The sequence below is a fragment of the Dermacentor andersoni genome, chromosome 9, assembly GCF_023375885.2.
Source record: "Dermacentor andersoni chromosome 9, qqDerAnde1_hic_scaffold, whole genome shotgun sequence".
Lineage (NCBI taxonomy): Eukaryota > Metazoa > Arthropoda > Arachnida > Ixodida > Ixodidae > Dermacentor > Dermacentor andersoni.
This window is the reverse complement of record NC_092822.1, coordinates 82,153,698-82,181,435: the sequence shown is the minus strand read 5'-3', so window position 1 is coordinate 82,181,435 and position 27,738 is coordinate 82,153,698. Positions and strand designations below refer to the sequence as shown.

General features: G+C 44.6%; 1 protein-coding gene across 1 annotated transcript; it reads right to left on the bottom strand.

Annotated features, from left to right (window-relative positions):
- Window positions 1–92: 92 nt before the first annotated feature.
- LOC126528311 (XK-related protein 6-like) lies at window positions 93–26,970 on the bottom strand. Its single transcript, XM_050176191.3, has 6 exons — window positions 26,791–26,970; window positions 23,418–23,608; window positions 16,886–17,095; window positions 13,476–13,784; window positions 5,581–5,690; window positions 93–285 (listed from the first exon to the last, which is right to left on the bottom strand). The coding sequence occupies exons 1-6, from the start codon at window positions 26,916–26,918 to the stop codon at window positions 199–201; spliced, it is 1,035 nt and encodes a 344-aa protein (XP_050032148.1). The 5' UTR covers window positions 26,919–26,970; the 3' UTR covers window positions 93–198.
- Window positions 26,971–27,738: the final 768 nt, after the last annotated feature.

Here is a 27,738-nt window from a genome sequence, read left to right as displayed (position 1 = left end):
ATTTAGAGTTCATGACAGCAGGTCCCTCTAACGAGGCTGAAATTATAAAAAGTATATAAAATATATGGAAGCCCCGAGCAGACGAACACAAATTCACAAATAAAAAGTAAATTTATAGGTTCCTTCACTCTGCAACACTAAGGCTCTACTGGACGCTCTCAATTTTCTGTCGCCGCTGTCTGGAGCGTCTTCTTGTCACTACCTTGAACTGAACAGGGTAGTTCGCTCGCTGAAGCTATCGGCGGCGTGGTTTGCGATGAAAACGCTTTCGAGGAGGTGTTCGACCTGCAGTAAAGAGAATAATGTTTGTCACATGCAGTACTGCACTTCAGGCGCAGTCATGGGTTTAATCGGCAATATTTTGCATCGGTTTATGTGCGTCTGTGTACACGTGCACAAATGTACCGAGTAATCGCCATTGTGCTCAGCCATTCACAATACATCCCAAGGAATGTGCAGACGTAGTTAGTTTGAGCTGCACGCAGTGCACTCGTGATCAAATGACATTATCAACCTAGTTATTTCACTTGCTGGTAATCGTATTGCGCTTACTTGAGCTTAGAACATGTTTCCGTTAGTGGTAACCAATGGCGGTACCTTTGTTTCAGTGGCTATGGGCCAGTAACATTTAAGAGAAAGCTTAACAGAAACTGTTCTCTAAGTGAATGAGATTTAAAAAATCATTTTGTTCGGCGTGCGCAGCCTGCGTCGAATTCTGCTACATTTCTTGCACTTCAAGTCAAAATTGAATATGCGGAATGTAGCAAACTGAAAATGAATTTAGGCCATCCTTTCTTCAGAAATTCCAGGCAGTCGTAAAAAAAAATCTGGAGCATCACACTTGAACCAAGTAGCTAGAAAAAAAGTTAATAATAACAGTATCATAGCTCTGCAAGCTGTCAGAAACATGAAAGTGATAAGTAGGATGTATTAAGAGCCACGATAAAATATATCCATAATATCCACACGAGAATTTGGCAGAACCCTCGTGTACATCGGAAGAACTGTACGTAAGCTCTAAGCTCATACCTATCATATCTGCGCCCTACATATGTTCTAACAAATGCGCACAGAACTCCCAGATCTGTATGAAAACAGTTCTGTCGCGCCACTTCTTTAATACGATATTTTAGAGCGCTTTTCTTAGTCGCCGGTTCCTGCGGCAAGCGACGGCGATTGTGGCGCCACCGAGCGAACGAGCACAGCGAAAGGCGAGAGCGTGCGCGACGCGCAGCGGGGTATGAAAAAGGCGGCAAGAGCGAAAAGGTGTAAGGAGGACAGCGGTAGAGGAGGGTACGGCGGAACTATGAGACGGAAAGCGGAGGAGTGTATGGCGAAAGCGCGAGAAGAAAAATTGGAGGACGCTTAAGCTTCGCCTTCAAGAGTGGAACGCGACAGCGTTATCGCACCCCGTTCGCACCGCCCACTCTTCGCTCGGCATGCTCTTGAGTCACGCAAAGATGAAACGTACGCCTGAGCAATCGGAACTAACCAAAGAACTTGGTGTCCCGGAGGGAGAAACGATCTACGCGAGCCAAACGTCGTGATCGGCACGGACAACCGGGCCGCGACGCGCCATGAAAGCGGACGCGATCATGGGGCTGACGCCTTGAGGGGACCGTCCTCTATCTCGCTTGGGAGCACCACACAGACGCATGACTCCTCGCCAGCAGCATGGCACACATCGCAGGGGACGCTTTCCCACCAGACGCGCTACGGCGCAGCGATCACGTCAGAAGCGTCCCGTATCGAACGCTGCAACTAGGAATCGCGCTGTGAGCGGAAAGAGGAGCCTCGACGCCTAAACACAGGGTTTGAGTGACGCACGCTGGAAGTTGGAAGGGGAAAGATCGAGAAAACTTATTAAACGCAAGGGTATTGGGACATCCTCGCACCGGTCCCCGCACGGCCCCAATGCGCTTAAACAAGACGAAGGGGAGAAGCGGGCGAGTGGCGCGCCACCTGCCCGGGCAGCGCCGTATATTGCGAGGAGGGGGGTTTCTGTGTTTGCCGCAAGATGGCTCTGCGTGGGCCCCAAGCGCAGAAGGAATGTAGCGGAAACGTACTTCGCTACGCGTTCAACTTCGACTTCTGTAATTAACATGCTCATAATTACCGATATACACCTCAGTATAACTTTCTACGGCACGTTTCTAAAGCAACACCGCCTTCACTAGCGGCTCTTTTGTCCCGCATTGAAGCATTTAACTCATGGCTGTATGGTAGCGTTTCCATTTCACACTCCGGAGACCCTGGTTCGATTCCCATCTTGCAAGTTGTTTTTATTTATGAATTGCCTTCCGCCATTTCTCGCTCACGGCCAACGCCACCGACGCCGACAACACCGGCTTTTCTGCGACACGAGCTCCTTAACGCTGTCGTGTTAAAAGCGTAGTGCTGCGCCGATGGCTACGAGGTGGCAGCACAGTAAGGCGCGTCGTCTGGGAGGTCTGTCGTCGGTTATTGCTGTGAATCGCGCCCACGCGTCACCCACGCGCTGGATCTCGCGATCTCCAGTTTAACGAGGCAGTCGCGCCACACTTCGCGGCACTTCCAGCGTGTCCTGCGACATGCATTGTCCGCGCTAACCCATATATCGTGAAATGAAAACCCGTGCAGAGCTACGGTAAAATTTAGCTTTAGGGACTATCGTAATCAATGGCGAACTTTTCTGTTAATGTCGCTTACGTATTAGCAAGCCATGAGACGACCAAAGCGAAAAGAAAGTTACTTCGCATTATATATTTTACTCTACACATGTACATTTTAGGTTTCATTTCGCTGCAAAATGCAAAGAACCGACATCCTGGTCATTTATTTACTAATATCGCTCTGATCAATGGCGTCGTCACGCGGTTGTCAGGTTTCCTGGTGCCAAATTTGAAGAGAACGAAGAGATGTTTTGTAACACCAACAATAGCTCTCTGACACATGCCTGAATGTTTGCTTATATGCGTGATGAGTATATATTAAAAAGTTTTACTAAATAATTTTGTGATCAAAATGAACCTACCATTCTTTCATTTCTGAAAATAATCGAATAAATCGTGACCATTCATTCAGCCAGTGACGCGGTATGTAGCAGGAAAAGGAAAGTAATTGTCCCAGGTAACTAACTCACTGCTACGACGTAGTACGTTCACATTGGTGTATGATGTATGTTGCGTATGAACTTCTGTTTGTTTCTTATGCCTCATTTGCAACGCGTGCGGTGAGCGAGATAACGTGTGGTACGCGAAGGCAGCTTTACTTGGTTGACGACATCACATATGCACGTTGTAAAGTGAGGTAGTTACGTCGTTTTTTGTGCAGTGTAATAAAGTGCATATTGCCACAGTTTATTTGGAACGACAAAGTACATCTCGATAGTGGTCAAACGGCAGCGTCCTTGAAGTTCTGCAGAAGAACGGCTCAAGGGCAGGTAACGTTTATTTGAGCAGAGAAATGACAGTGGATTAATAATAAACCGAAAAACCCTTAATATGGACAGTGTCAAAGCTACTGGCGCCATGAAGTAAGTACCACCATTTACCACGTGCAATGCACCATATCCATGTACCGACTCGCCCAGGACACTCTCATGAACAGCTAATGTTGGTAGCGCATATGCTTGGTGACATACCTGATGTTTGTTTTTATTCCGAACAGTTTTGATAAGCCGCAAGGACATCGCATGGCCGGTTCAGATGAACTGCTTGAAAATGCCGCCATTACTTGCCCAGCAAAACGTAATGCCATCCATGTAGATAAATAAAATATTACCAATTAACTGCCTAATTATTAACTCCGCGAATATGTTACAATTGCGAAATTGACATCCAGCACTAATGGAGTCACAGGGTTTCTGCTAAGCAGATATGGCATTATTACTGTTCGGATTAAGAGAAGCTATAGCTTGGGGCCACATCTGCAATGCTACCAATTCAAATGTATGTAAAACGCATAAATGCTTGATGAGATAAACCCTCAAACTTTTTCTTCTGAATTCTGTCGCATTGGGGCAAAAAAGACGAACTGTAGGGACTGCAAGAAGCGGAATGTTAATATAGCGCCTGAATTTTTTACAAGAATTGCCTAAAATTAGTAAGTGTAACAAATAAAAGCACCAAGTACATATCAGTGACTATGCAAAAAAACATTGTCGCATTCCTGTAAACTGCGTCCGTTAGAACATCTAAAGCCGACATGTTTGGTCTAATAAGCTGCAGCTAAGGTGGGTTTGTTAGAACGTTTACATGAATTTTGCAAATAGCTTACTCAAAATCAGTAGTCCATTTGGAAGGGCCGTATATAGTATCCATTTTGTCGGATTTAAATTCATAATTAGAGCCTCTTACCGAATAATAATGCCATATTACATTGTCGGGCTAACTTGATAGCTTAGTTTTTCAATGTTTTGCTATTATCAACTTTTTTTAATATCTTCCCGAAGAGGAGTCCCTTTCCTGCAGTTTCTAGATCCTAGCTTTCTCTTTAAACTGTAACAAACCTCATAAAATCCGGTGTATTGATCGCTGAGAAACACGATTTCACCTTTAACTTATATTTAGATAGGAGCACCCGAGCTGAGGCTTCCTCTGAAATTTCGCAAATGGAAATGTCAGAAAGCCACTATTAGTAACTTAGTGCATATTTTTAATAGCTGCGGGGACATTACAATTTTCGATAATGGTTAATATTTGATTGAGAAGCACATATGAAAGCGTTGTAGAACGTAATCTTTCACAAGCAACAAAAAAATCGAACTAAAGAAATAAGCAGATGCATATGAGACGCAAAGCAAGCGTGCAATTATACAGCTCAGCTAAGATTACGTGCATCACGCAAGAGCTGTGAGAATTTAAGCGATTATTTTTCTTTAAATGAACAACCTTTTAACATCTTATTCGAGATTTGAGACTGATGTGCATATCTTACGATTAATCAGATGTCGCATGAAATATGTTTCATCCAGAATTTTTCTTATACAAAGTGATGCTTATTTCTTGCTGCCAACCTACTTTTCTTTTATTTGTCTTTTTGATAAAGTCGCAAGGTGGCTGCCCCAAGCACTCCATGTTTAACGAAAATTCACAAATTGGTAGTGAAGACATGCTGGAAATTTTGCTTGTCTGACATTTCATTTCTTCCTAGAGCTCCTTCCGTCTTACAATATTTTAAAATAAACATTTAATTACATCTCGTGGTGGCAATTGTAGTCTGATTTTGGAAACAAGGCAATCCTTAATTTCCCGTAACAGTTCCAGCTCTCATTAATGTGCTTTGCCTAGAACAGCATATTTGATGCACCAGGACGGCTCGCTATTGACCTTCTGTTTAAAGCAGGAATTAATAGTGGCTGCGTATCATACGTAGACTATGGTGGGCGCTACGCACTAAACATAGCCAAAGCCTTCTGAGGACAATTTATCAAGATGATTTACTGGCTAGATGCATCGATAAAAGGGTCACTAGGACTTAAAAAGACAAAGATGGAAATATATTAAAACTGATTAAATTTAGCGACTTTATTGCTGAGTTACAAACACTTCCTTCCATGATGTCAAAGGCAATCCAACGCTTCAGCACAGGCTGACTTACCTGCCATGGCGTTGTGCTTGTCGAGTGGGGAACTCTCCATGGGAAAAGGGGTAGTGTGCAGACCGGATCGTCCTTATGCCTCTTGTTGTACCAGGCCATGGCGCTCACCCCTATTGTCATAGAACGAGGCGCAGTAATAAATACAGATTAATCGATGCTAGAGGAGGCCAAAGTTCCGCGCCCTTTGGTGACTATGGGTAAGCGCACCACTCAATTACGCTACGCTATATTTATTACAAACAATGTCCTCTCTACATTTGTCTAAGACGCACATTTTTCAGTATTCGTGCCGCAGCATCAAACACTGATACAAACCAAAGAAAGAAGCAAAGGAAATGTACTGATAGGTATTTGTACAATCATGTGACTTATGCCTTCTATTCCTAAGTTGCTTAGCACGGAAAATGTTTTGCGTTGCGTGCTGCATACAGGAGATGTGGACAAATGTGCACTATAGGAAAGATTTTTCATTTCATTTGTAAGATTGCGCAGTACATATGAAGTTGCCAACTAGTGGGAGCAAGCCAACGGGATGTTTCGGTGGCCTGCTTACTCTGACGAGTGACAATTAGGCCGTACAATGTAAATAAATGACAGTCCAAATGTTAATAGAAGCGAAGCTTCGGACTTTAAATGGAATCGCTTTCAGTCTTTATTTGCAGTAGAGAAACTTTGAAACATCTCTCACTCCATCTAAGTGTAGGTTTATGTACTTTCGTAGAATACTGAACGTTAGTGTCACCTTAGTTTGTAAGTATATTGGCACGTGTACTTCTTTATCTTTATCGGGCGACCACGTGTCCCCGCCTAACAAATGATATCGCACATCGCAGGACGCCCTTGCATATATCGGAAGTTTCTGGGATGTTATCGAGGGTTCCATCCACTGTCACTGAACCGTGTGTAATCTGATTGCATGTATACGCGACAGGAATACTGCAGAACTTTGTAGAAGACACGGGGGTCCCAGCGATTACTCTGGAACATTAGACGACTGATGCATGTATAATAACCGATGCGCTTGACCTGCTGATCCGATTTCGACGACCGCCGATCGAGTTCGCCCCTATTGCGGTCCTTTGAGTGTACCTTGGTTTTCTGGGCACAAGTTCGCCCAATTAAATGCTGGTTTCACCATTCACCGTTTCGGTTTCTTCACCGTCACTACCATGTGACAATATAGACTTCCTGATAGTTAGTATATTCTATTTCCCTTTCATACGTGACCAAGACTTGCATAATGCAAGCAACACTGTACCAACATTGGCATTTTGCCATCATCTGAAAGTGTAGACGTGATGCTGAGCGCTGGATGCGCTTAGGCAAGATTGTTAGACGAACGGGCACTCCCACATGCCGTGATGACCGGTTGCCAGAGCGTCGTTAGAGAGTTCTTTTTTTTTTTTTTTTAGCTTGAACGTTCAAACATGTCTCATCAACAAGGTAGCAGCTAACCGGTTGTCTTATTCTTGTAGAATAACTCTTGCTTTCTCTATGCCCCATGACTAGAAGCACAGTACTGAAGGCGGGAAAAAAACCTCACAGGGCTCGACTTACCCTACATTCCATGAAGTTGATAATGGGCTTTCAGCTCAAACTTGTTTCGTGAGTTCGATGTTGGCTTCTAGAGTCAAGCGCAGCTATTATTTAGGTACCCTTTGCTTAGAATTGTAAACGCGTCCTGTCGTCTCTGATACGGGAGCTGATAAGCGATGATACAGACACAAAAGGTAGCATTTTTTTAGAATGATCTTTTCAATAGGAGTATTTTTTTTTTCCTGAAGAACATGCTGTTTGTTTGTCTAATTTATTTGATTATCTATACCAATATTCAGACAATATTAAAAAACAAGTAGAATTTTACAACAGATTACAGTGTAATAAATACAGCGGACTAAATCGCTCTGTAGGAGTCAAAAACAGTCAACTCAAAAAAGTCAAATAACTCAAACTTTGAATCCAAAGCTGGTCCTCATAAAGCATTCAACTACTTTGTTGTAAAGTAGGCTGAACAACCGGGAAATAGAAATGCCAATTTGAGTAACACAAAGCGTTATATGTGTTTGTCAAATGTGGATTTCTGTGTCGCTGTCGTTAAGCTTGCGCTACGTCAAAATAGAAGATGCCATACCAACAAGCCCATGTAACAGCCCCCATCGAGCATTCAACGTTGCTCAGCCTCACATATGAAGTTAAGGTCGAAATCGCTGAATTGAACTCTGGGGTTTTACGTGCCAAAACCACAGTTTGATTATGAGGTGCGCCATAGTGGGGGACTTCGGAATATTTTTACCACCAGAAGGTCTTTAACGTGCCCCCATTGCACGGGACACGGGCATTTTTGCATTTCACCCCCTGCGAAATGCGGCCACCACGGCGGGGATGTCACCCCGCGACTTCGTGCTTAGCAGTAAAACACCATAGCCGCTGAGCCACCGCGGCTTGTGTCGAAGTTGTTAACGTCACTCACAAAATTTCATCCCTCGCCAGTCTCCGCGGGCGCAGTAGCCTCAGTGAAATTGATGCCAAATTAAGGAGGCATACCCCGGGAACCTGAGTTCTCTTGGGCTAGCCTCGTGTCAATATTGTGTCAAAATTGTGTCAATAATCGTGTCGAAATCGGCAATACATTGGGAGATACAGGTACTCGAAAAATTTTTAGCTTGTAGGAAGGGCCCATTAATATAGAGCTTGGAACCCCCATACGTTGCAAACGGTCACAGTTCTCATGGCATATGTAAGTTGCAAAACTTAAGGACACCTCACGGAATAAAGCTCGAGAGCTGGGACAGTGCTATAGTCTTCACATGCAATACCGGCCCTCTGGCACACAACTTTTTTTTTTAAGATAATGCTGCTACATGTTGTTGACTCCAGGTTGTTGAACTAGTCGCTCAACTCTCTCTTTATAATGGGACTGGTTGAGAGCATGGAGCACGACCTTCAACTATGAACGCCGCATACCATGGATGGCAGGCTTAAAAGTATGACATATTTCTGCTCCCGTCAACATCACGAGAGCATTTCTAATGGTGGCCGAACTTCATCTAGTGGAGATAGCAGACCAAAGTGTAAGAACGTGACCAAGTTGAAAAGTTGGCAGACCAGCACACTATCATTTAACCATATTCTTTGCCGTTAGTGCTAAGCTTGCGTACATTCAGTGGAAGCCAATGGGAGCGGCCTCAAGGGCTTAGCAGATAGTGAAGCACCCATGACTTGAGTAAACTACGAGTACAGCGAAATTTCGGGCTTAAGCATCGTCGAAGATTGTTCTGTTACGGTGTTTGGTTACGACGACAGGAAACAATCGTAAATAACGTGGGCGGATGGATTGATCACCTGCAAACGGAAAAACGCCTTGAAAAAAGCTCTAGCACTCGATGTAGTAAAATGTGATTTGGTCTTGTCTCGCCCAGCCATGTAAACTGAGACTTAGCCTCAACTAACATGGGACAGTCACCACTCAGGTGGCCGCCACATGTCTTAGGTTTCTCTTGCTGAACATGAAAGTAAGCCCACTACAGCGGCAGAGGTTATCAAACTGTGTCTAGTGCTATATAATTGCGTCGGTGGCCATTTTAAGGCTACATCGAAGTTTAATATACCATTTGAACTACGGGGCAAAACTATAGTGCAATGCAAAGCCCGCAATGTGTCGCGAGAGAAGCATTGGTTGAAGGAAAAAAAATGCGAAGACGTTCAGCGCCAGTGTCAATCACTCTTGCTCTTAATTCCCTGCACCGATCACAGGTAGGCCAAAAAGCAGACTGACTTATTCCATTGCTAATGGCACATGTCCACGAAATTATCAACAAAACCGGGGCCTGTAACATCTCTTCTGGCTGAGGCTTGTGTAAAGGCTTCTGGCAAGTCTCTCTGTCAAAGGAGGCTAAAACGTTTTACGCCTTGGTAACGCCATTCGATACTGTCAAGTGGTAGTGACCTTCAAGAACACAGCCGCAAAACAGTGAACAAGGAAACTGACTTTTATTGGGCGAACCTGTGCTCGAAAAGGGAAGTTACACTTCAAGCACAACGATAGTGGCGAACACAGTCGGCGATCGTCAGAATCTGATCAGCGGCTCAAACGCGTCGGCTTTTACGCATCACTCGTCGAAGGATCGAGTGCAATCGCTGGTGCCCGTGTGGTTTCCAGAAACTACAGCGCAATTCTTCTCATGCATGCGATCATATAATGCATGGTTCGGCGTGGACATACACAACAGATCGAATGAACGATAACATTTGCGTAAATTCCAAGTCATGCACGCGCTTCTTGCACTGAACGATAAGTTTAACATATCTTAGCCGCAGAAAAGCGGTCACCGTAAAATAGAAACAACTACACAGCTAAATATACATAAATATAACGAACCAGCTTTGGCTGCAATAACTCACCCACATGGTTCCAGAAAATGATAAACAGTGTTCTAAAGCCATATACGCGGTAATAATTTGAAATCTTTACATCGATAAAATCATGGTGTATTCGACACATGAGAAGAACTCCGAAAACTTGCCAAATCCCTCAGAAGCTCTTAGTAGCACTGATTGGGCGATAAATGAAAAAAATGAGGGAGTTGTTTCAGCCGAAGGTTATCTTTTTTATATATAGAGTGTCTAACGGTGCTGCCATAAGTGGCAATCAGTAGTTTCTACAGCGCATCTCCACACTTACGACTTCATCCGCTGCGCGTTTTCTTTGGACCAGCAGGGAGCGTCAGGGTTTTCATTAATGATTTTGCAAAGATGACAAATAGCCTGACCATTCGACCTCATCGGTCGAAGTTTCCCATGAAGTGTTAAAGGTGACGAAACCACGAGAACGATGCGCACATTCAAAGTTTACCAATGGAAGGTTCGCTGTTGTGGAGACCCTCGTTATGGAATTGCTCCGCATCTACCATGACAGTTCTGAGTCCCGACTCTGGTTTTCCTGACGGTTTCTGGTGAAACTATAATAAGCACCTGCATAGGTTCACGTGGACGAATATAAAGAGAGATACAGACAACAATCTTTGGTCGTGCCACTTGTACGAGCTCAGTAAGCCCAAGTACTGCCCACGACCGGACAACATTGTATTACCATTTTCCTCGGATGCACATTTTACGCGCAAGCGTAACTGGCCGCATAGTGTAATCAGTGAATGTGAGGTTGAAGCCGCGAAGTAGGAAGGCGCCTGGAGGAGAAGAGAATCATGTGCCGAGAAAGTACGTGCAAGCGCTATAGCGCGCGGCAAGCTAACACCATCTAGAGGAAAGTTTAGTTAACGTTGAGCGAAGGAGGCATGGAGAAACCAGGCGAAGCGCCGCGAAGAGGGAAGGTAGGTGGAGGCGCGCTGGGTTAACCTCCTCTGGCAGTTGCTACCGGTTGTGTGAGCGCTATGGAGGTGCCGGGTTCATCTCGTGATCGAGTAGCCGAGCGCCGACCGAGACGGGTGGAGCAGCAACGCAAACAGCGGCAGGCCGAGCGCGAGCCAACTGACACTGAAGTAATCGCCAATCGCCGGGCGCAAGCTGAGGAAGTCCGGGAAAAAAGTGTGGGCTTCGCGTGCCCAGGAGGCTCCCGAGAAACGTGCTAGGCGGCTTGCAACAATGCGGGTGTATCAGGCGAGACGCCGTAGATTAGGAACTCCTCTACAGCGTGAAGCTCGTTTCGAAGCCCAGCGCAGTGCCTTGCGCGAATTCCGGAAGCACAACACCGAATAGAACGTATCAGTTGCGACAGCAAATTAGTAGGCAGCCATACGAACTAAGAAAGTAGTTTTACCTGACGCGCAATCTTCCAAACATTCGCTTAATAATTATATCAGCAAGCACGGCGTTAGTGCGCGCAAGTAAACATGAACACGTCACACTCGAGGACCGCGGAGACTCGCTGTCAAAACGCTGCCACGAGGAAGCGTGGCAGAAGCAGCGAGCGAAGTGACCTTCGTGCTGTCCATCGCTTCAACGCTAACACAGCGGCCTTGAAGCTATGAGCCGTCGGTGCCGTCGATACACCTGTACTGCGCATATCGCTTTCAAAATAATGCGCGCGCGGCCGTAGAATACGCAGTTGCTGGTGGAGTGCAAACCTTCTTTCTTTTTTTTTTTTGCGGCGCGGCGGACTTTTACTTTCGGCGTCGCGCGCGAGTGGTCTCGTTTTGCGCAGTGCACAATTTTGCGCGCTGTGCACGAGAACATCCGACTAGCGGTGTAAGTCAGCGCTACACGAACACTGAGGCAGACAAAAGCAGAGCATAGAGCACGATCGCGCGCAGGAAAACGATGGAAAATGACGTATCTTCGGTGTTTGTGTGCGCCGCAGCACTACGTCGAAACAAGCAGAAGAAACGGAAGTACATCTTTCTCGCAGCGGTGCGAAGTAAAACGAAAACACGCAGACCATGTGTTCGTCTGTTTTATTATTTCACTCAACATTAATTCATCAATTCAAGCAACAGATTACAGAAATAACAGATGTTGCCTTGAATAATTCTCGACGTCACTAGTCACTACGAGCGACGTCACAACACAAACACGTGTACGTAGGCGCACTAGCACGAGTACGTCACTGTTCATCGTGGAGCACGGCGGCCACCAGGGGAAGGGAAAACGGCCTTCGGTTTGAAATTTCAGATGTTTCCGCGGCGCGTAGTGAAGTAATATTTAGCGGACACGGTCGTTAGCACGAATTGTACGCTCTGCGCTTGCCATTACCACTGCGGCAATCATCTGCAGTTTGCGAGGGAAAACCCCACTGAATTTGCGGATAAACATATACAAAACATTAGTTGGATCCATATTAGTGTATGCGATAACATTATATAGCAGTTGCTTACACTCGCAAACCTTGAACAACAGAATTAAACGAACTGTAAATACAGTGGCTTACGTTCTCTATTGCAATCAGCCGACATAAAAAAAAACATGCGTTCTTCCTGCTGTACAACAAATACAGCAACTCTTTATTTTGTGGTGCTTTCGCAGTATTATTTTTCTGGTGATTTCAATATAGCTCGCAAAAATGTAACATTACGTTCAAGAGAGCGCTTTGTTAAATGACGTAGTCATACTAATTATGGTAGCAAGAGACTGCAATATTATGTTAAAAGTGTTTTTAATCAAATTGATGGTGTCCTGTTCGGAATTGCCTCAGAAACAAAGCAAAAAATCTATAACGAAATTAGAAAATGCAAGGTGTGTGTCTGTGGGGGCCAATACATAATGTAACGCAAAGGTTCTTACATGTACTGCATTGATTTGACATCGAATATACTTTCATATTTTCTTACACTTTCTTAAACACATCATTGATCTCTGTGTATAAAACACGGTTTCTATAAGATGCTGTTATATACACCCGGAATATCATTTTAAATTGTTCAATTTGGACAAATAATGGATAGCATGTGAAGTTGATACAATAAATCTGTGGCACACGTTTGTTAAATACATTTCGATGCTCTATATACTGCCTGGTTGGTCGACTAGTGCAATGTACTTAGACCAATCGATTGAATGCTGTCATTACCAAATGTATTTTTTCAAATAAAAATTGAAAAAGAAAACACCTGCTCAAGCCTGCTAGAAGAAGTTTAATTAAACGGGAATAAAAATTTCTTCTAGTTGAAGCGCTTGAACTCATCCTTTTCATAGCGATTGTTAGCAGTAAAAGTATCAGCTTCATTACACATTGATGGTGCATTTGTCCGGTTCCACATGCTTTATGGAACTGCGTGTGCGAAAACTGCAAACTTGCTGCAGTGTCTCACTACATATAAGGCAGTGAGAGTGAGATAGAGCGAAATGTAGCTTTAGAATTAAAGAGCCACAATAAAGTCCGCCTGCCAGGCTCACTCGTCGTGCCGTGTTAGCTGGAAAGTCCGTCGACAGTATTGGGAACTCACCTAGGAGGAATGCCCCGAGCACAATGCTCATCGCAATCGTGCCGTGGTGCGGCTCGCCAGTGATAGACCACACCCTGAAGTATTCCAGAAGTGCGAAAGCGTTCAGCGTGAAGGCGTACGTGTACATGAGGGTAAGCCAACCGCGGGAGGAAGAGTCGGCTACGTTGAAGAAGCAGAATGTGAGGGATGTGCCCATCGCAGTGCTGTGTGCCAGCTTCTGCCAGAACGGAACGTCTGGCGCAACTTGATTTCGGCCTTGAAGCTCCATCAACATGACGGCGACGATCGCTGTCATGACAAAGTAGCTGCCTGGTGGGAAGAAATCATAAATTTTTAAATTCACTTTTTTTCTTCCGCACGATATGTAGAGGCTCTACTCACAAAAATATATCGGCAGAATTCTGCCTCCTGCAGCCATTGAAAAAAAATTTCAAATATATTCGGAAAGTGGCAAGTTTTTTCCTTGAGTACCGTAGTGTCACTCTGCCACACGTGGCGCTGCTTCGTAGCTGACAAATACGAGAACAGTGCTCATGGGCCAAACACCGACAAATGCAGAAGGTAGATAGATCTGAACCACATGAATGCGTTCTCTTGGCGGTACAAAACAAATGTTAGAGGAGTGCAACTTCTACGAGGACTCTGTTGACAGATTTGGCGATGGTGGAATAAACATTCGCAGAAGATTACGCTACGATAAGCAGGTGTTGAGCACCCCCCATACGTGGGCCGATCCCGAAGATAGTGCGATGCCGGGCCGACCAGCGGCGGAGGTGAACTTCGCCATTAGGGGTCCACATACAGAGCTTCGCTGATCATCCTTGTTCACAGAGTGGAAGGGCACTCAGATTTTTTTTGTGAAAATGCAATGCCGAACACAACACATGCCCGATGCGTTTCGGCAATGGCAGGATGTGCCTTCTGTTGGGGCGTCCCTTTACCGATCGAAATGCCGCCGACCTCTGAGGCCTCATAAATTTCACGTCACGCAACACAGACAGATGAGCAGTCAATATATTGATAGGAATGATAATGCGTGATGAAGGGTTATATGAGTCGCATCACTGTTATAATGGCTCAATATGGATGGGTACGGTGTTAGAAAGCGAGAAGAACTATAATGGTCGCAGAAATTCTGATCAGATTAATAATCATCGATAAAGGTTGATAAGGGCCTATAGGAGTTGATAATGGTCGGATCCATTGAGATAAGGTTGACGCCGACCATAAAGGTTGATAAGGTTCGGATAAAGTCCGGTAGGTTGACAACAACCAATAAGGGTTGATAAGGGCTTATACTGTTGAGATCATGCTTCATAACGCTAATAATTACACCGGGCTGCATGGAGATGAGGAAGTGGCACAATACTAACTCATACTTAACTCCCAGAGGAGTTTCTGCGTGAATTTTTGCTTGCCTTTCTTTGATGTCGTTTGCATTGGGGCAATATCGCTGAAGTACAGTTGGCCACAAAATTTCATGGACCATGGCATTTTGGAAAAACTCATCTCTACAGCCTGACAACGCAGCCTGGAATTCGAATTTGCAGCCTCTGATTGCATACGCGAACAATAGTGTGATGTGCTTTTTTACGGCCTATTGTGAAACCTGCTTGGATATTCAGCGTTTTTTGAGATCACGTGCTCCCTAAAAATTTGTGACCGACTGTGCCCTCTTCTGAGGGACTATGCCTACTGTAACTTACGACTTCACGGAACTACATGATCTCCTGGATAGTGAGAGAAATATTAGGCACTCACATACATCTGCCTCTTAAAATATCTCTTTTGGCATTGCTAAACACAAGACAAGTAACCACACAAGGAGAGACAAACTCAATCTTCCTGTGTGCCTAAGTGCATACAGTGAGAGGTCAATCAAATGTTTCTGTGCTAAATGTTAAATCACTTACCCTTCAAATTAGGACTTGCAAAAGACTTCGACATGATATGTCAGCAACACTTCTTCTCTTATCAAGCATTCTTTTGATATTGTGTTGCTTTTAGCGCTACTCAGTTGGAGTGTTGAAAGAATGTTCGAACATGTCACGAAATAAACCAGTTTGAAGTTAACGCCCATCCTTTCATCTTTTTTGCTAGTATTCTTCTCTTTTCCTTTACACTGAACCTAAGTGACCCTAAAAACGAGACAAGATCGTGCCATGCCGCCTCGCACATTTCCCCACTATCTTGGTGTTTCCTAATATACTTTATCACAGAATAAAAGCACCTCATAACGCGAGATGTATTTTTGCCAAATATTATGTTCTAATTCGTGGTAGACGAATGACTGTTCACTCAGTAGTTTTTATGTATAGCAGTTGTTTTTATTCAGTGCTAATAACAATTGGCACACCGATAAAAACATAACTGTATCTGGCCAGTCACTAGGCGTTTTGGGTATCGGTCCAGTTTTTCTTAATCATGTAATAATACTTCCATTGACAGACCGATAAGAATGCTTCTAGTCATTCCGTCTTCCCGACTCCCTAGAGAGGGCGTGTCGTGGCAGCCTAGTCAGCGTCATCATTCTCATCACCATCACCATCAGCTGGCTACGCCCACTGCAGGGCAAAGGTCTCTCCTATACTACTCCAACTACCCCGGTCATGTGCTAATTGTGGCCATGTTGTCCCTGCAAACTTGTTAATCTTATCCGCTGACCTAACTTTCTGCCGCCCCTTGCTACGCTTCCCCTCTCTTGAAATCCAGTCCTTAACACATAATGACCATCGGTTATCTTCCCTCCTCATTACATGCCCTGCGCATGCCCATTTCGTTTTCTTGATTTTAACTGAGATGTCATTAACTCACGTTTTTCCCTCACCCAATCTGCTCTCTTCTTGTCCCTTAACGTTACACTCATCATTCTTCTTTCCATACCTCGTTGCGCCGTCCTCAATTTAAGTAGAACCCTTTTCGTAAGCCTCCATTTTTCTACCAGGTAGGTGAGTACATGTACCGGAGTCACCGCCTCTCTGCAAAACCACTTGAACCAATTTTGGGGTTGTTTGTTTCTGGCTATATTGGAACACTACTGCCTTTATATTGCTTTATTCGCCCTCTCTTCTTTCCGAATGGTGACGTGCAGCGTATGCACTGCAAGAGTAAAATCCGCGTGTGTTGAGTCAGACTGATAACTTGTTTTTTTTTTTTTTTTTTGTAGCTGCATGTTACTGTTCGCATATTCATTCGCTTTTCTTACTGGAGTCCGCCTACACTCTCAGAGTCTGCGAAAACAAAAAGAAAAAGAGAAGAAACAAGGAGACTTATTTCTTCTCTATACAGTTCAAGTGTACACTGGCTTCAAAGATGATCTCTGGAATTGAAATGGAGCGTGAAGCTCGACGATATCCGCGCTTTGGCACATACGTACTCTGTACTCGCTAAGGGCACGTTAGGGCACTTACCGAAGTATCCGAATGTCCAGGAATCGTCCGCTATCGCCATCAGTACCATGGCAACGATGCGTGACGATACTGTTCCAATCCTCCATATCAAGTGCAAAATGATGTCGCAGAAGGTAGCTGTCTTCTTGTCTGGCCGTCGGCTCCGCTGATCAAAGTCGTAGGCGATAATGTACCATGGCAAAATGATGAGGGAGTGAATGGCAGTGCCGACTGCGTATCAAGAAATTTTCTATACTGTGTTTTTCTGACATAAATATTACTGTAAAGTTCACGTGTATTTGCTAACTTCCTCATAAACATTAGGTATCACAATCACCGCCACTGACATCCTCGTTCAAGTGATCAACGCTAAGCAACTTCAACGGACGAAATTGAAAATATAATTCGTTGCGTTCCCTGTCGAAAACTCTTTATTATGCTTTATGTCGACCGTCTAATTTATACGTCACTGTGGTATTAAGGTTGCCTAACATTATTTCATTGTTGATAGAAACAGTTATAATAACATATTTTTGGTCCGATGTATACCAAGTTGTATATGGCCATCGTGATTTCATAGACCAAAACAAAGGTTTTCTATACGCCGGTTCTATATATCGTTTTCATACCAGATAAGGCTAAAAAGCACACATAAATTATATGGCTGGACACATCAAGAAACTTCCGCCAAGTGTCTTTCTTACATACGTAAAAAAATGGAGGACGCTTAGGCTTCGAGAGGGGAACGCGATAGCTTTCGAAGATCCCTGACTGCGTCTCACGCTTCCCGGCAACTGCCGCGTATGTAACCACGACGTTTACAGGGAAACGCTCGCGGTGAATGCAGTGCACGAAGGGGAGCTTTCTGGTGGAAACGCGACCTCTTGCGTGGACCGCGAAGGATTGATGGATGGATGGATGGATGTTATGAGCGTCCCCTTGGGAACGGGGCAGTGGATTGTGCCACCGAGCTCTTGCTATTGTACTGCCTAATGTCCTACCTAGGTTAAACGATAAAAAAAAAAAAAAAACACGATGAACTCCCACAACCAAACTTTCTGATCCCTGATTGCGAACTGTGCTTTTGTACGTCTCTCTTTTTTTGACGTTTCCCTACTTATCTTCCACTAATCCTCCAATCGCCTCTTACTGCGGCGGTTGATGCGGCGGAGGCAAGCGCCGTCCGGAAGTATTTCAAGGAAGCGGGCGCGCCACTCCGAGGACTCAGATATTTACGCGCCGATGTGCGCAGATGGTGGACGCAGTTCCGGTTTGTGCATTGTGGCACCGCTGGAAAAAGGGTTCGTGTCAGTTCTCGCGTAACGGAATTATGTCTTCTCGTATATTCAAATTACAGTCCGAAAGCTGTCATGTCTGTGGGTTGTGTACAAGTCGTAGTTTACGGTTTTTCTATGGATTGTAGCTTGCGAAACTCAATTACTTCAGTGAATTCCTTGAGTCTTATGGACGTCATGGGTATGCGTGGCTCGAAAATCTTGTTCCCGGAACGACGTTCGACGCCGACGCTGTCCGCAGGACGCGGGCTCCTTAATGCTATCGCGTTAAAATGCGATGAAACAGCTCTTCGGATCATTGATCCAGTACAATAACAACGCTTGGTTTCGCTTATATTTATTCACGCGACGTAGCAATGACGCTCGTCTTGCTGTACGGTGCATTGATTGTTCAATGATATTCCCCAATTTTCTGTCTACAATAATTGATGGTGCTATTTTGCTCTAGATCCAACACGTACAATTAGCTTTTTCCTTGTTTTATGAAGGAGAGGGGTACTCAGGTATCTTGTTTCACTCATGTACCAGAATATTTCAGCACGTTTTACATTGTCCATGGTTTATATTCACGCGCGTCACCGCGGCTTCAACCTGATCTTTTTCCATACTTTTTACGGTATTCTGTTAAATTTAACAAATCTAAAGTCAAGCCTGTTTTATTTTGCTGCTTGAATCAGAGAAATATGCACTTGTGTACCTTGCACGACTTAGGTTTCATCCACGCGCCCGTGCAATGAAATTGAGCAAAATGAAGAAGAGACTAATAATGACGCAGCATTAATTCGACGGTAAGCTTATGCACATAGTCGAGCAATATAAATATTTTGAAGCATACATAAACGAAGCAAATTCCTGCCTGAAATATCTACCAAATAATCTGAGATGAAGGGCAGACGGAATGCATCAATAAAAAATTAAATTATTGGGTTTTACGTGCCAAAACCGCTTTCTCATTATGAGGCACGCCGTAGTGGGGACTCCGGAAATTTAGACCACCTGGGCTTCTTTAGCGTGCACCTAAATCTAAGTACACCGGCGTTATTACATTTCGCCCGCATCGAAATGTGGCCGCCATGGCCGGGATTCGATCCTGCGACCTCATGCTTAGCAGCCCAGCACCACAGCGAGAACATCAATAATGCAGCACTTTGGGCCTACAATAAATATGGCGTGGTGCTAGAAATATTAGGGCTAATGCCGCCATAGTTAACATTCGCAAACGCCAATATGCGGTTAAGGTCAGAGACCTTGGGTGTGGTCCGATTCCTGCCAACATCAAAGACAGTCTACGTAGACAGCTAAGGAGACAGCCGAAGCAGCCTCGAGGTCAATTAATGGGGCACGTTTCTAGCCGTCTGGAAGACGCACGGAAAAGAGGCTTCTGGAACGTGATGCCACCTCACGCTGACAAAAAAAAGTTGTGAAAAAAGCACACATTATTTCTGCATTTTAGGTATTTGCGCCTGCAAACTTCTGAAAAATGCGATGTAGCTTATCTAAAGGCTGTAGTATAGCGTGCCTACGTTTTCTTGTATGCAGACAACCTTCCTCTCCGCCTTCCAAGCGTCCTACTCAGCTGCCATCTTGTTTGGACATAAAAGTAACCTGCATAGTTTTTTACTTAGATCCTGTCTTCGGGAAGCTGTCTGCTTTGACGTCTTCGTGAGAATTGGGATTAGACTTAAGATTGCCGCTGTCCACTTAGCCGTCTACTTAGCCGTCAACAGCGAATATTGGAACACAGCCCCTATCTCGGTTGACAGTTAAACAATGGTCGGCGGGTCTACGGCCACTGAGTGCCCATGTTAAAACCACAAATAAAGCAGTACAGGGTCATATGGGCTGGACCTCTTTTGGAGTAATAGAACTGCATAGCGAAATTAATTTTCAAAACAGACTCTAAAAATTTATAAAAATAGATGGGTGTCTAAAGCTCCCAGGTATTTCTGACCCGAAAACGGGGACACAGAATGAAGGAAGCGGTAACGAAAATCGGCAACTAAGTACTGGATAAATGAAAATATAAAACAACCCGAAGCCATTAAAAGAAAGTGAGAGAAACCGAGCCAGCAAAATAAATGCAAAGAATGAAAGCGAAAAAGAAACTACGTTCTACAACAATTGCAAGAAATAAACTACAAATGGAGCATCTGTGCAATAACACGACGAGCCGTGCCTTGCTGTCTGAGGACCGAGTAGGTCGCCTATAGAGGAAAGCATACTAGAGCAAATATGTTTGAGAAGGTGAAGCATCTGTGTTATGCAGCATACATCTGGGACAACTCAGCATATCTTATTGGAATGTCAACGTATTCATCCAGTGAGACACGTAGGTTAAGATCTTTACGATGCAGCAGCGAGCCAAAATATCAGCATTCCCCATAAGTAAAGTGCACTTTCCAGAAGCGCTGGGGTTGAAAGCAGGGAATCATTATTTGGTCATCAGTCGACATAAGCAAGGTACGCTTCGCGTATGGGTGAGAAAGAAAGCAGGGAAGAGAATTGTAGAACCGGAGTCCTTACAGGCAGAGGTAGCTGTATAATATGTACAGCTGTATAATATGGTGTGGCGTAGCCCCCAGGTGAGCGCCGCACGAAGCGCACCTTACGTTTCAAAGGTGCTGACGTCATGGCATGTCACGAGCGAGCGCGCGAAGCTGTTACGAGTGGGCGGGAAAAAAGATAAATGATGGGATTTTACGTGCCGAAACCACGATTTGATTATGAGGCAGGCCGTAGTGAGGGACTCCGCAAATTTGGATCACCTGGGGTTCTTTGACGCTCACCTAAAAACTCACAACCTTAGTGTTGTCCACTTCTCTACTCTTGTGTCCTGTCTGCACGCCTCACCTCTTTTTTGTATAAAGTACGCGGTTTTTTTTTTTTCGCATTTCGCCCCATCGAAATAGGGCGGCCATGGCGCGGATTCGATCCCGCAACCTCGTGCTTAAATGCGCTACACCTCAGCCTCTGAGCAACCATGGCGGTTAGCGAGCGATCGAGGAGGTGCGCGCCGGGAGAGGAGAAGCGAGAGAGGAGGAAGTGACGTCACATCCGTTCTGCTAGGCAGATTTTCAGTTTATACCAGGCAACTGTTTTCCATTGATTATCCGGTTAAATATCATGCCACCTTTTTGTTTGTGACGTCGTTGGTGACGTCATTACTACGGCTTTCTACTTCCGGATTTCCACGATTTCGCCAAGGTCGTGGTCACGTAGCAGGTCTAAGATTCTGTGCGGTGCCGATAGGGGTATGTGCGATTGAGCTTGTAGCCTTTCTGCACTATAACCAGGAGTGGCTGACATCTAGAACACATTTATTTCTAATTAATTTTTATTCTTCCAGACACTTCAGTAACTCAACTTTTAACTAAACTTGTGCTCTGATGTATCTATAATGAAACCTATGAACATTGTGCTGTACTATTTTTTCTGTTTCTTATAAGTTATATTGAATTTCGTCCCCCGTCGTCTCAGGCGGTGAACCGGATGTGCTGCACAAGAAACAAGAGTGCCTCTGGGCCCTCATGCCGCTAATAAGAGAGAAAATATGAAGGAGAGATAGGCAAAATGTTGGACGCTACGCCAAAATGTTGGACACGGGATGCCCCAATTATCATGCACCAAGATTTATATAAATGCAAATGCCACGCAGATGGACAGAACCTAGATAATGTAGTTTGCCGTCGCTTGGAGATACTCAGATTATTTTTTGCATTCCGCCTAACTGCATAATTAGTCATAATAAATTATCAGCTTCTCAAGTATTAAAATTACAAGAAAATTTTGATTCAAAAATTGCAGAGCTACATGAACACTGCCGTATACAGCTTTCTGTTGCTCAATACGTGCTTGACAAAAGTGTTTGTCCGAGCCTGAAAGAATCCCACGAAAGCTCGCAAAGCGCCTCGAACGGCCAATCACACGGCAATTTCGCGTGTATTCGCGGGCTTCCTTTACGCTCGGCAAAAGCTTTTATGTAGCACGCATTGAGCACCATAAAGCTGTATCGGGAGTTATTCATGTATTTATGTTGCTCTACAATTTTCTCATATGTTACTTTTCATGTGTTCATATTTGAGAAGTTCATCATTAAATTAAGAGGGAGTGTGCAAGCAGGGTGGCATGCAAAAAATAATCTCAGTATCTTCAAGGGACGGGAAACAACATCACCCTTATTGGTTGCAGCTACGCGGCATTTGCGTATTTTTAAATCTTAGTGCTTGATAGTTGAGTCACCCTGTAGAATACCTGATTAGCTCAAGCGGGCTAGATTAGTTATTTGTCGCCGCCCCGCTTCCACGTGAACGCCAATGGAAGTAATGACCATCGTCTGCGAGCACCTAACCGATTACTCGATAGTTACTATTGCGCAAATGGCTATGTGTTCACGTGTAAGACAAAACTCTCAACTGTCCCTTCTCGTGGCTTTGTGCGGCCGAATCGTCCAGGCTCGTATGTGAGCAGGCGCCTTTGTTCGCTCTACGCTCGCGGGAAGTACGAGACTTCCTCCGGTTTCAACCATTCAAGATGTCGCGGCATACGTGCGCATTTCAAGTTCGTCAAGCTATCTACTGCTCGTGCTATAGTACGAACGATAACATGAAGAACTGGTCATTTCTGGCCTTGTGAAACCAACTGTCGCCCATGAGTCGAGCCGTAACAGTGGCTATAGCGTGGTTATGCTAAGCACAAGGTCGCGGGTTCGATTCATTACCGCTCTAGTAGAGGCGGAGAGCAAGAACTCGTGCACATCACTCTGGTTCACAATGCAGAACTATAGGTAGTTCGCATTTATTAGGAAACTGGATAAATAAATAACTAAATAAATACCTCTAAGTTTTTAGGCTGAAATAATATAGGCGTGAAAGTGAACCTATTCGCCGTGGAATGAATAAAAGAAAAGGGGACCGTGGGACCCGATTTTCCATCCCAGTCATATGAAGCCAACAAAAGCACAGGGGAATGTTATTTGTAGTTTAGATTGAAGTGTGGGAATGAAAAGTTAAAGGAAACTGAAAATGGACGGAAAAAGCAACTTGTCGCCGGTGGGAGCCGAACCCACAACCTAAGCATTAAGGCGCGGGTGATTTAAACCGCGAACGACTTTGTGGGCCTGATTTTCTTTGCAACTGGGTATTATATTGATGTAAAATAAATATCTAGGGGTTTCTGGAAGGCACAAGGCAACATTATAAGCATATATGACATTCGTTTTAGACGGTCCTTTCAGATCGAAGTGCAATACGAATGCAAACCTGTCTGAGGTCTCCAGTCTTTAGTGTCGAAAATGATGTACATCTGAAGCACGACCTGAGGCGCTGACTTCAGCAACGACTTGTAGACCGCCAGCAAATAGAAGTCAGTTCTGTGCTTCGTGTATGCGTCATAGTCCTCCCGTCGTTTCGTCTTGGCCGCCTTGAAGCAGGCGCGCAGCGTTAACCATTGCCTGAAAAACAGTGTAAAAACATTCCCATGGTTTGTAAACATGGTATTCTAAAACCTATCACCAAGTGAATGGCGATAGCGTGGTGATAGTCCACGAGGATGGACTTTGAAGTGTCTTGGCCTCACTTTCATGTTCGTTCACAGTAATTTTCGGGCTCGCTATCAATACTTCTGTGTCTTTCTCTTTTATATGGCAGCACGGAAATTGAACCATTGGCGGCCGAAGTAGAGTGGTTGCGCGTCATGATATTTTGAGAAAGATAAATAAGATGGGAAAGGAATGAAGGCTAACCGTAAAGAGACCTGCTATAGTTGCTCTACAATGGGACAGGCGCAAGGAAGCAAAATCATGGCACGAATAAAGGAGAATGAAAGGACGGAGGGGCGATGAATAACCGAGAGTGATAATGTCTCCCCATAATAATATGTTGATACGTTGAAATTGAGAATGAAGCCAAAAATAAAGAATACGAGAAATTATTGTTATCCTTAATTAAAATATAGAAAAGAATAACATGGCCCTAGGTGAGAACCAAACTTACATTTTCGGGATTACACGTGCAGCGTTTTGCCAATGAAGCTGCAACGGCAGCGTGGTCCCGTCCACTTTCTTGGTATTTGCGTGTCTATGCAAGATTAACCCATGAAGTGTTAGCCAGTGGTGCTCTTGGCCAAAATGGAGGACTTTCATCATCGCTTGAAACGTAGGCGTCCACAGTGTGCGCGCTCAACAAAGGGCAACTCATCATCAAAGCATCGAAAGATGTACCTTATGGCATAGAGACTGACCACTCGAGGCGGTCAATATTCCATAATCGATAAGCGTCATCACCAGCCTACCTTTATGTCCTACCTACCTACCTTTATGTCCTTTGTCTACCTTTATGTCCTTTGTCCCAGCGATGCGAAAATACCCCTTTCTTGCGCTTCCTAATTCCAACTTGCGCTTGGAAATTTGCGAATTTCATCACACCACCTAATTTTCTGCTGTCCTCGACTGCGCTTCCCTTCCCTTGTCACTTTTTTTGTACCTCTAATGGTCTGCCGGTTATCTACCTTATCCATTACATGGCCTCCCAAGCTCCATTTCTTTCTCTTAATGCCAACTAGAACATTGGCTATCACCATTTGCTCTCTGATACTCACCACGCTCGTCCGGTCTCTTAACGTTACTCCTAACATGTTTTGTTCCATCGCTCTTCGCGTGGCCCTTAACTTGTTCTCAAGCTTCTTTGTTACCCTCCAAGTTTTTGCCCCATATGTTATAACCTGTAGAACGCAATGATTGTACGCTTTTCTTTTCGACGGCAGCGGTAGACTCCCGGTCAAGATGTGTTAGTGCCTGCGTATGCACTCCAACCCATTTTCCTTCTTCGGTATAGGATAGGAATAACTTTAATAAAGGGCCGGCAAACGACGATTTAACGAGTCGTGACGCTGGCCAAGCGTCGACCCGGGATTATACTCTACTCTGCACTAGCCCCGTTGGGCCCGTTTGTAGTGGGTCACGAGGCTTGTGCTTTTCGAGCGCACCCCGGGCCTGCTGGACGGCCCACAGTTGTGGGTCCTTGTCTGTAGACTGCAGTGCACATTGAAGTTCTGGCGGGTAAGTCCTGGAGTTAGCTGCCGTCGGGAACCTGGCACAGTCCCACATGATGTGCCATTGGTCCGCCGGACCCGCTGCACAAACACCGCACAGCCCACTCGGATAGAGCTCTGGGTGAAGCACGTGCAGCATTGCGGGGGCGAGGAGTGACGCGGTCTGTATTTGTCTTAGGATTACGGCCTCCTCCCGACTGAGTGCCGGGTGGGGAGGCGGCATTGTCCGTCGAGCTAAGCGGTAACACTTGGTTACTTCGGCATAACTAGTCAATCTGTCCTTGGTTTCGAACCACCACACGGAACGGTCACTCTCGGGGGCGCGGAAGGTAAGCGCTCGCGCCGCCGAATGGGCCGTCTCGTTGTGGTTCGGTGAGGATGCACACTCGCCGGCGTGCGCCGGGAACCACTTGATACGGACGGTGCTGCCGCGGTCTTGAAATTGGAGCTTGCCGATGATGGCGGCCGCCGGCGCGCATATTCGCCCCTTGGCAATAATTCCTCTAATGACCAGGATCCCCTATGAATAATTGACCTAGATAAACGTATCCTTCTACATACTCCAGAGGCTGACTGGCCATCATGAATTCTTGTTTTCTTGCCGGGCTATCGAGCACAACCTTTGTCGTTTACATAATGAACTTCAAGCCCACTTTGGCAGTTTCTCGGTTAACGTCCTCAATCATTTGTTGCAATTGATCGCGACTATTGTTGAACAGGAGAATATCATCTGCAAACTGAAGGTTGTTGAGATATTCACCACTGATTCTCACTGCTAAGCTGTGCTGCTGCAATGGCTTCAATATTTCTTTAAGCATGCAGTGAATAGCATTGGAGATACCACATCGCCTTGCCTCACCCCTTTCTTTATGGGTTAATGTCTACTTTTACACTTTTTTATTAAGCATAAGGGATTGTATTCGAATGCACATCGTAATGGAATGACAATATATTTACCCTGCAAGACCCGCAAGAAAAATCCACTTCCAGAAGCGCTGCAGTGGCTCAAAAATTATGCAAGCGTTAAAAGGGTCAGTAGTCGAGATTACGAAAGGTTTAGAGTATTCGGGATGATAAATGCATGGATGAGATGTTGCCGGAATCGTTACAAGGATAGGTAAGTTTATAATATAGAAATAAACGTTTATGGAAGCGAAACACCATAATGTAGAGATACGCAGAATGGAAAATTACAATATGTGTAGGGCCTAATTATCTCATGCAGGCTATATATGGGTGATCGTATGTCGTGGCCCTTTTGAAAGGGATGCGACTAAAATTACCATCACCGACGGTTCAACCCAAATCTTTATTTTATTGGCGCAGCCACAATCAACGCGAAGTGAACTTCCAAGCTATTGCGGTTGAAGCCCACTGACTGCGCAAATTGAGCGTTAGCCTGAAGTTACCGCAATATGCTACCTGCGTGCAAAACTTTAGTGTGAACTAGTGAAAGGTTTCCCTCATAGTAATATTCACGTGTTGTTCCTATTTAGGCAACACTGATCATAACATTGAACTTACGTGTGTGTCCCAAACCTGGCCCTTGCGCCATGAAACACCACACATCACCATCATACTTACGTGTGAGCTGTACCGATAAGCAGTAGGTTCGCCCACCAAACTGGCCTCGAAGGGCACTTATCAGCGATCTGCCAGCTTAGGCTTAACGCTTGTACCGTGATTTGGGGCAGTAGCACTAAGGTCACCATGATGCCGTAGTACACCCACAGACCATTCCGAGCGTAGATGTACAGCGTGTAGACATCTGCAGAAGAGAACAATCAAGCAAATTAAAGCGAAAGCACAAAAGGGCGACATTAAATAAGCTAAATAAATTACTCTAAGAAGAGTTGAAATAATTGATTTTGTGGAGGACTATGGGTAATTCTGAATGCTTAAAATTAAAACCGAACATTGTTTTTGAAATTTTGCAAAGTAAGATCATCGCCATATGTCCCTGTGGTGGCAGGAAATAAAAAGATATTTGTTTTCATTGAAATTCACGACACAATTTTGAGTTTCGTGGTGCTACAGATTGAATTGAAATCTAGTTTGTAATTACCAGTTAACTTTTAGTGTGTATACATTAAGTTTTCGTACCAAATTGTGCAAGAAATAAATAGTGCGAGTAGCGAACCGAAATTATTATATTTCTCTATCTGAGAATAATTTGTGACCTTCCCATCATGGTTATCAAACACTTTTCGCGTCGTCATTATTTTTCACTGGATTGTTTATAATTGGTCTTGATAGTTTAAGTTTGCACATTGAAAGCACAAGGATAATGTTTGGAACAGTTACCTAAGGTGCTTTTTGTAAGCATTGGGCTCTACGGAGTATACGACGTCATGCATTTCAATACCAAGTTAAAGATAGGCTGACATTTCGTCTAATTATATTTCGTGCAGCCCTTGACGACCATATATGCATAGGTGCTCTCTTCCGGGATGAGAGAACGAAAAAGAACGCTTTCTCTGTAGCTGGAACGGTTGTGGCGAACGGTGCCACTTTTTGTAAAGTATCTTGCAA

Bases quoted from the DNA above. Each gene is read 5' to 3' on its own strand.
- LOC126528311 (XM_050176191.3), bottom strand. From the start codon at position 26,918: ATGGTGACCTTAGTGCTACTGCCCCAAATCACGGTACAAGCGTTAAGC. The intron at 23,609-26,790 runs GTAAGTATGATG...ACTGTTTTTCAG, and splicing joins CTTATCGGTACAGCTCACAC to GCAATGGTTAACGCTGCGCG. The intron at 5,691-13,475 runs GTGAGTTCCCAA...CTATGACAATAG, and splicing joins GCTCGGGGCATTCCTCCTAG to GGGTGAGCGCCATGGCCTGG.